Raw genomic sequence first — 10,267 nt, forward strand, 5'->3', positions numbered from 1 at the left:
GCACAGGACAGAGCGGAGTTTAGGGCTGTTGTACATAGGGTCGCTATGAGTCGCAGGCGACTCGACGGCACATAACAACAACAACAAGAACAACAACAACAACAATGTTCTCTTGCTCTGTTTGTGCAAGGAACAACCCTAACGCACACCTTTAATTTTAAACAGTATAATGTGCTTGACTTGATGGCAGTCAACAACACCAACAAAGTTCCCTTGCTGTTTGCTCTTGTTCTAGGTCTAAGTTTTGTGGTATCTCTGGTGCCACAGCTTTTTCTAAGCCTACCTTGAACATCTAGCAGTTCTCTGTCTATGTATTATTGTAGCTGTTATTTAATGATATTTGGCAATATTTTGCTTGCATGCAATAAAGCTATTGCTCAATGATTTCCAATTCTGTTGGATCATGTATCTTGGGAATGGAAACAAATGAAGATCTTTTCAAATCAGTTGGCCTGGTGTCTGTCTTCCAATTTCCTGGTATGACTGAGGGGGCAGGTCCAGTGTTGCATCTGCTAGTTGAATGTGCCAATTGATATCCCATCAATTCCTGTGATCTTATTTTGCAAATACCTTCAGTTCAGCTTGAACTTCTTCATTACCGCTGGTTCTTGATAACATGGTATTCCTGAAATATTTCAGGGTTCAGATCTGTTGTTCAACAGGTTGCTATGCCTTGTACTTGACTCAATGACATCTAACAAAAACAAGTCAGGAGCCAAGAAGTAGTTGGCTTCTATGCTTTCAAGAATGTAGTTATTAGTAAGATGATTATAAGGGGAAAGTTAGTTCTTCAAGTCAGGGGTCATCTGTGGTGTCAAAAGTTCATTGTACACAATGGCTTTCCTAACCATCAAGTTTGACTTTGCCACATGGACGGGAAGGGGCATGCAGATAGGGTGTGTTGGCATATGCACAAGGGGATTGCCTAGTCTTACCATTAAATTGAGTGGATTCAGCAGCAGAAATTGAGAAGCTCATCATTAGTAAAGAAAAAGCAGAGATGGCAGAGTGTAAGTTCTTTACCATCAAAGATTCCTGCACCACTCAGACCAGGGCCTACAGTAGCAGTGGACCCAACAGAGAACCACAGGCTTCACTGAAGCGTGATTGTTTTCTGCTACCAACCTGAATTATAGCTTTTGACTTCCTAATAAACAACATAATGGCAAACACAAACAAAAACACAAACCCAAACATCTAAATTTTAGTTACTTTGATGAGTAACTGTGAAACTCTGGATCAGTTTCTCATTCTCTCTGAAATCCAGTCTCCTCATCAATACTATGGATACGTCATAATAATAATCTCACAGAGACATTGTGAATGCTGAAGAGGGTGATATAGAAAACCTCCATTAGTAGCAAACACAAAAAAGTGTTCTTGTTAAGATGATGAAATTTTGGCATTTTGGACCTCAGCATCTGTTGAAATGGGAGATGTATCTAACTAATGGCAGAAGGTGGCAAAATCTACCAGAATAATTATTTCAATTACACTTTAAGCATATCTTTTCCTTTTGTGATTTTTTTAGAAGATATTTGAAACATCTTATAACCTAGAGACTTAAGCACTACCTGACAATTTCAGTAGGAAAGCATTATAGATTATTTTTTTTCTCAAAAAGACCCTTTGAAATAAAAATAGACCTGTAACTCTAATCCTGCTTGGGAATGGTGTTTTTCTTTTGTTATGTCAGTGAGATCATATTAGAGGAGGGTAGGTCCTAAATCTCATCATTCCTGAGTGAAGACTTAAAGAAAGGGGAACAATCATGTAGAAAGATAGTCACACCTGGGAAAAGAAAACATGTGAAGATCTTTCTACAATCCAAGGAATATATGAGACTATTGACAAAAAGGGGTCTTTCTCTGTCATCTAATTTTACAACTTCTAAGACTTAACTATAAATTATTTTATGTATACTAAAAAAAATAAATAAAAGGGGGTCTTTCCATAGAGCTCATTTCCTGATTTGAATATCTTGTTACGTAACTGTGGGAGAATAAATTCTTGTTCTTTAAAGCTACCAACTTATGGTCTTTTTGTGTAGCAGCAGTAGATAAGTAAGACCTGTTTTCAACTGATAAAGACCCTTTAGAAGACAGTAGAATTATCTCACAGAAAGGAACCCAGGTGAAAAATGGTGTAATGTGTCAAGCTATTGACTAAAAGTTTGACTGTTCGAATCCACCAGCTACTCTTTGCAAGAAAAATGGGCAGTCTTTTCCCATAGAGAGTTACAAACTTGATGGCATTCGTTTAATTTTGTTACTCTTTATGAAATCAAACTATCATATCTTTCTCCTTCGAAATGGCTGGTGGATCCAATCACCAACATAGCTTTCATTTAAGCAGTCAGGCAAGTGCCATAAAGGTTGGTTGGTAAGCACTATAGAAAGTTAAAATGGAGCAGAGACTACTCAAAAAAGGTAAAGTGATATTGTCTTACCAGTGATAAGGTGTTCTCTAAAGATAGAAGCAATTGGGAGCCCAGATTTCTGAGTATCATGTTGAGATGGTTTTGAGGTGGTCTGTGGACCTTAAACAAAAAGAAAACAGAGTTAATTTCTTCCATCATTATTATTATTATTTATTATTCTATGCCATCAAGTCATCTGAGACTCCTAGCGACCCTATGAATAGTAGCTCTGAACCTTGTCCTATGCGGAGGCAATCTCACTGTCTCTAACACATCTACTTGCATTACCCCAGTTACTGTGTCAATCCATCTTATCCGGGGTCTTCCTCTCCTGCACTGTCCCTCAACCCTTACAAGCCTAATGCCTTTCTCCAAGAACTAATCCCTCCCAGCAACATGTCCAAAGTATGTGAGATGGAGTTTTAAAATCCTTGCCTTTAAGGAGCAGCCTGGTTTTACCCTCTACAAGACAGACTTATTTGTTCTCTTGGAAGTCCATGGTATGTTCAAGACTCTTCTCCAGAACCACAACTCAAAGACAGCAATTCTTCTTTTGTCATCCTTAGTCATTGTCCATCTCTCCAATGCATAGCAAGTAATTACAAAGATCATAGCCTGAATCAGGCACACCTTAGTCTCCAGACAGACATTTTTACCCTTTAACACTTTGGAGAGTTCTCTGACAGCAGGGTTCCCCAATGCAATTATGCTGCTCAATTTCCTAAGAGAATTTCCCCACTTGTTTAGAAATTGTTAAAGTGAGCTTTAAAATATAAACTTTAATAGATGTGAATGAGGAATAAAGGCAATGGCCTCTAAATGTGTGTCTTTTCTTCTTCTGTTTAAATGGGTAGACTCCAAAGGGTGAAATACTGCAAGGACTATAAAAATTACCTAAGGTTTATAAGACTTCAAGGTGTGTCTACTCACTTCATGAGGCTTCTAGGCAGCAAATACCTTAGAGCTTTATTTCACTGAGCTGGAAAACTGCCACAAGAGCAGGTCTCTACTTGATTCCTTCTAATTGATGATGCAATAAAGGTCAGGTTTCCTTAAAAGGCTCTTAGATCTGTCACTTTTGCCTTTGCACAACTGAAATGTTGCTTACCCTTTCCTGGTTGATGGGCAGACTCCATAGGTTGTAGCACAGAGTGAAATGGCTTTAATGACTTCCCTGAATGCCTTTCATGCTGGCGTGGATCCTGGTCAGCCTGTCCAGTCATCCACACAAAGGCTGTCAGGACACCTCATGAAAGCACCATTAGGGAGGGGCAAGGAGCCTAGGCAGCCAGCTAGCTCCTTTTCAGTTTAGACTGAAAAGGATCCTGGAGCTGCTTTGCTCATCTCCTTCCTCCTGATAATTATAAACTGCCACAGGTGACTGCAAGGACATAATTTTCCCAGCTGACAGAAGACACTTGTGTAGACTGTTCTGGAATTCCTGAGAATGCCTCAACCCTATTGATTCAGTCCATCTGACTCTAGTGTTCATATGCCACTTTTTAAAAAAGAAAATTACTTTTTGGGAGCAGGGAAGAATCACAACATGAGATGTCCTTAAATGCCACCAAGCTATCACAAGCATATATATATAATAAGCTACATGGTCCATGCAACTCTCTTTGAGAAAAAGATCAGACATTCCTAATAAAAAAGTTGCCCTAGGTGTTAGAAAATTTTTAAAAAGCTGATCTAAGTTCAGGCACAAGCTCAACTAAAGGGTAGTTTTCTAAGAACAATAGATGGGAAATTTTACAAGATGAAACCATCAGAAAAAAGGCAAAAGTTCTTTCCTACGTTTTTATTCTGGCTTCTTTACAGTAAGAGGAAAATGTTTCACTGTGAACTGTGACAAATCAGAAATCCTTTCTGGTTCCTCAATACTTTTAAGTCTCTTTTGCTCTCTGGGTATGTTTTCCTCTAGTGTGAGGAATCCAGGTCATGCCCTTATGCCCAACAACCAGGTATATTAATCTAAATTAATATTTTATAGGCTCAAGTTCATGCTCAGAGAGCTGGGGCAATGAGTTTGCATCTACAACATTCTGAAATTTTTAAGGATACTTTATTACAAATATTTTATTTCTAGAACATTTTCAAATTTGGAAAAATTGTGGGCCTATGTGTGTTTTTGTCTTCTATTATTTTTAAATTGTCTTTTTAAATGAAAAATTAATATATAATTTGTTGGGGTTATTTTTACAAGGCTCAAATTTATTGTTCATAACGTCATTCTTTTTTAAAATTATTAATTTTAATGAAAATTTACCAAAACTTTGGATTTCCACTCATTCATTGCTGAACCCCTCTCCTTGCCCACCCCCCCCCCACCAGAGCACTCTTCTTTTTGAAAAGTGAAAGAAAAATTCTTTCATTATTTTACAATTCTTTCCCCCAGGTCTACTCCACTATGCAGCCTTTATTCTTGGACTCCTATCATGACAGTAATACCTAATCATGTAACCCTTTTAAAGTTTTCTCCCTCATCTGTTTCAATGCAATATACATTACTTATCCCATCTTTCTTAGTCTGCCCCAACCCCGATGTCAGTCCTGTTTTACAACAGTGGTACCATGCAATATTTTTCCTTATGTGACTGAGATATTTCACACAGCATAATGTCCTCCAAGGTCACCCATTTTGAATAATATTTCATGAGTTCCTTGTTTTTCAACGCAACATAGTATTCCATTGTGTGAATATACCACAGCTTCTCTATCCATTCGTTTGTTGATGGGCACTTGGGTTGTTTCCAACTTCTTGCTATTGTGAACAAAGCCACGATAAACCTAAGTGTGAATATATATGCTTGGATGTCGATTATGGTCTCTTTAGGGTATATTCCCAGTAGGGGAATTGCTGGGTCAAATGGTATCTCTATTTGCAACTTTTTGAGAAAGTGTCACACCTCCTTCCACAGTGGTTGAACCATTTTAAACTCCCACAAACAGTGAATAAGTGTTCCAGTTTCTCCACAACCTCACCAGCTGTTCATATCTTGTGCCCAGTTTTCAACTGGATTATTTATCTTTAGCTTGTTGTGGTGACAATTTTGTTGGGTTTTTATATCAAACAACTCTACTGCTGTCCCTTCAATTCTGATTCATAGTGATCTTGTAGGACTGAAACTTCTCCACAGGGTTTCCAAGTCTGCCAAGCTCCCCAAGTTCAAGTTACAGCTTTGGAAACCCAGGGGAGGGTCAGCTGTGAGCTTCTTCTGATCCAAAAGCAATGAGTTTGAGCTTTCTCAAATCTTAAATCATTTTAAGTTTAAGCAGATGTCTATATCACAGAGCTGCTGGTGGATTCAAACTACCAGTCTTTTGCTTAGTAAACAAATGCTTAACCACTGTGTCATCAGAACCTCTTAAATACAGATTAATGTAACTCACTTGCATAAATTACAGCTGGTTTTTCTCAGTGAAACCATAATTACTAATTTGCTTCACATAAACTCAATTTTCTTCTCTGTGTCGGGCTCTGTTGGTCTGCTCAGGGGATAAACACAATCTTCCTTTACAGTCTTTCTGCTATCATGGTTTCAGATCAGCTAGGTGTGTTCATTAAAATTAGATTCAATTAAAGCCATTTGAAAGAGATGCTTAATTATCAGAGAGTAATTGCACCAAGAATGAGATAGCTTAGGTAAGAGAGCTTATAAACAAAAATGCAAAAGAAGAAATTATCAAGTCAATGAAAAAAAAAAGTGTTTAAGCACAAAAATGCAACTATATAGTACATATTCCTCACAACATACTGCCACCAAGTGGCTAGGTCATTTTTTTCCTCAAATAATTTTTCATTATAAAAGCATATAACGCAAGCCTGGTGGCATAATTTGTAAATAGTTGCTCTGCTAATCCATAGTGGTGGTACTTCTCTGGTGGTTCAAATTCACCACTGGTTCCACAGGAGAAAGAATGGCAGACTCCTCCCATGTGATTTACAACCTTTGAAAACCTGCTGGAGGGAGAGCAATGAGGTTTATAATCTAACTCAACAACAACTCATAACCTATGATTGACGTTCCATTGGGTGTCCAAGGCTGTATATCACATGGGAAGAGATTGCTTATCTCTCTCTCTCATAGAGAGGCTAGTGGATTCTGACCACCAGAGAGGTGGTGTAGTCAATCTTTAATCCCATCCTCACAACCCACACACCTAGGGAGAAAAAGCAAGCCATTTTAAAGCCCTCCGGGTCACAATGATCCAATCTGAAGCTGACAAGAGAGATGCAGCCAGACTAGGTAGTTTTTCATTCTGTTGTGTATGAGGGTCATCTTGAGTTGTGGATGGGGGCTAGGTGTGCTGATGCACTAACCACTAATGCAATTTACAACAACCACAGCCACACCTCGATGTGTATTTTTAACAAAATATTTTAACATTCAAGAACATTGTTGGTCTTATTATTTTTAAATGCCATTGAGTCTGCCTCATAGTGACCCTATTAACCATAGATCTGAACTCTGTCCTGTCTTGCACCATCCTTATCATCCTTGACACATTTGATCCCATTGCCACAGACACTATCAGTACATCTCATTGAGGGTCTTCCTCTCCTTCACCGATCCTTTACCTTTCTAAACATGATGTTCCTTTCTAAGGAATAGCCTCTCCTACATGACCACAATATGTGAGATGTAGCTTCATCATCTTTGCCTCCAAGGAACATTCCCCAATGTTCCTGGTTGCACTTTCCCCAAGATACATCTGTTTGTTCCTTTGGAGGTTCATGGGATATTCAGTACTTTTCTCCAACACCACAAAAGCATTGATTCTTCTCCTGTTATCCTTATTCATTGTCTGATGCTTAGCAGATATTTGGAAAAACTGTGGCTTGAATCAGTACACCTTAGTCTTTAAACAGACATCATTGCTCTTCAAATCTTTGGGGGTTTCTTTAAAGAATTTTTTATTTTAATTGTGATTTTAATGAACATTTACAGAAAAGTTGTATTTTCATTCGGTCATTGTTGCACATTTCCCCCCTCCTTTTCTTCCCATTCCCCCAGTTTACTCTCCTTTTTCATTTTATTATCCATTCATTGTTGCACAATTACCTCCCTTCCACTCACTACCCCTCCTGTAGTCCTCTTTGCAATGTACCTTATTCATACCTGATGTTATGCATATAATGCCTAATCATATTTTTAAATGAATTTTTTATTTTATACTGGTTTACTTAAAAAGTTCATATACATTGTTTTTTCCACAGCAGATATTTCCCATTTCCTTTATCCACCCCTCCCTCCACCAAATTGTGCAATCCTGTGACACACACACACACACACACACACACACATCCTCACCCCTCTACTCCCTTCAGATTCTCATACATATTTTACAATAATGGTCTTATACAGTATTTGTCCTTATGGAACTGAGTTATTTCACTTAGCAAAATGCTCTCCATTCCCTCCCAAGTTAGATAGTCATTTACAAAATCAATGCTCCTGACCACATAGTGGTGGAGGCTCAGTAGATCAGCTTTCAGCAGCAAGAAGGACAGTTTGCGCTCTGTCTGGCCATGAAGGTGGTAAGAAGAAGCCCTTGAAACAGCCCAAAAGCAGACCAAGGAGATAGACAAGAAAGATAAGGCTTTAAAGCAGAAACAAAAAAGAACAGAAGAAACTTGAGGAGCTAAAAGCAAAGGCCACAGGCAAAGGCCCCTGACCATGGGTGGAATTAAGAAATCTGTAAAAAAAAAGACTGAGGCAATGATGAACCTTACTTCCGTTCCTTTTAAAACATCTAGATTCTCTGCTATAACATCTGTTGCCACCTGTAGTTAAAATGAAATGTTGTCTTGGAGTGTGTTGTACATTTGAGAATAAAATTTTGTAAAACAATGACCATGTGATAATTCATCTCTTCAGTTCTCACTCAGCCATTCTGATTTTAGCTGTGCAATCAAAGTAAATGAAATCCAGAATCCTGTCAGAATACACTCTTCATTCTTTGTTATGTGCAGGATTCTGTACAACCTGGAGTTAAACCAACTCATTTGAAATAATTAAAAAAAAATCATTGCTCCTACATACTGCATTGTATTATTCTATCCTGTGAATGTACATAATTTCTCAATCTATTCAATTACACATGGATATCGGGGCTGTTTCCATGTTCTTACAATGATGAATAACACTGCTTCGAACATTGGTGTACAAGTCTCTATTTGTGCCTCAGTTCCCATTCTCTTTGAGTATATTCCAAGCAGTGGAATAGCAGAGTCATAAGGAATTTCTATGTTCAGCTTTCTGAGGAAATGTCAAACTGCCTTCCAGAGTGGTTTTACCATTTTACAATCCCACCAACAGAGTATAAGTGTTCCTATCTTTCCATATCCTCTCCAACATATATAATTTACTGTCCTGCTAAACTTTGTCACTGCTACTGGGGTGAAATGGTATCTCATTGTGGTTTTGATTAGTAGCTCTCTTATTGCCAGTGATCTTGAACATTTCTTCATGTGTCTGTTAGCCATCTGAATATCTTCCTCTGTGAAAATTCTTTCCATTTTTTTTCTCATTTTTTAATTGTGTTATCAGTCTTTTTCTTGTCATCTATCCACTCTTATCCTAATCTACCAACTCGCCATGTCAATCCTGCTTTATACTCTTCAGAACTTTGAAGAGGTACTTGACTAATGCTATGTCTGTGGGAAGCCAACTTTCAAACTAAATATTAATGATAAACCTAATGCTATATCAGGATACGAGGGAGGCACAGATAAAAGCTGGAATTCCCCCCTGAGACAGCTCACAGGGGTTAAGTGCCAAGGCAGACCTTAGATGTTTTCAAGTTCTTGGATTGTATTTGTAAACCCTCCCTCCTGAATCAAGCAGAAGGTTTTCAATAGAAAAAGCTTAGCTTCATTTGCATAGAATTCTCTTTGTGATTTGCTCCCTGACAATTTTCAATAAAGACACAATGAAGCTGAGGTCTGTGCTTCAGCTCTTCCAGCTGTTCATCCCTGCTTTATACTGTTTCTCTTTCATTCTTGGTGTCCCATCTCTTTCTTTATTCTTTTTCCTCTAACAATATATGTCTCCTGATTTCCTGACTGCTGGTACCAAGGGTATTGGCTATGGATCCAAGTAAGATTAAATCTTTGACAGTTCAGTCTTTTCTCCATGTATCATGATGTTGCCTCTTAGTCCAGTGATGAGAATCTTCATTTTCTTGATGTCGAGATGTAATCCATATTGAAAGCTGCGGTTCTTGCTCCTCTGCAACAAGCATTTCAGGTCCTCCTCACTTTCAGCAAGCAACTACATTGAGAACCAACCACAAAATAGCACATGCACTTCCAGCAGAACCTTTACCACTCAAAACCATTGTTTTTATAAGCTCTATTTATCAGTGAGATATTAGCATTAAGTGTGTAAAAACCTCCATGATACTTTATTTAAAGCTTCTTATGTTATGTCCACAATGAGACAATTTTACTCTTGACATGTAAACTTATTCCTAGCACCCTCACAGGACATAAAAATTGTTCTCAGAACATTCACGTCACTTCTAATTTCATATAATGGAAAGATCAGTGGTGTAAACTTGCCAGTTGACCCTCATGTGAAAGATAGGAAGTCTTGTCCCAGAAAGATTTATAGTTTTGGAAAAACCAATGAAGAGTTGCTAAGTTGTTGTTGTTGTTAGGTGAGTTTGAGTGACCCTATGAGCTCAGCAGTTGACATGTTTGGAATCACAGAAGCCAAGAAAGCTTAAGATATAAGCTGTCAGATCATGGCTTGGACAATGGAAGATATTTTCTGAAGGGACTTGGCAGATGTGAAGGGTTATCCTGGTGGAGGGTGGAGCTGGGAAGTAAGTGGGTCAAGG

At 38.2% G+C, this 10,267-nt stretch overlaps 1 protein-coding gene across 1 annotated transcript in view; it reads right to left on the reverse strand.

Moving 5' to 3' along the window:
- The window catches only part of IL23R (interleukin 23 receptor), a 126,158-nt gene that overhangs the window by 16,669 nt on the left and 99,222 nt on the right, over window positions 1-10,267 (reverse strand). Inside the window, exon 7 of the mRNA XM_006879746.1 lies at window positions 2,450-2,539. Coding sequence (XP_006879808.1) covers window positions 2,450-2,539 — 90 coding nt within the window. The remainder of the gene's footprint in view (window positions 1-2,449; window positions 2,540-10,267) is intronic.

The sequence above is a fragment of the Elephantulus edwardii genome, unplaced genomic scaffold, assembly GCF_000299155.1.
Source record: "Elephantulus edwardii isolate Elephantulus edwardi_28Jun2011 unplaced genomic scaffold, EleEdw1.0 scaffold00005, whole genome shotgun sequence".
In the NCBI taxonomy this organism is placed as follows: domain Eukaryota; kingdom Metazoa; phylum Chordata; class Mammalia; order Macroscelidea; family Macroscelididae; genus Elephantulus; species Elephantulus edwardii.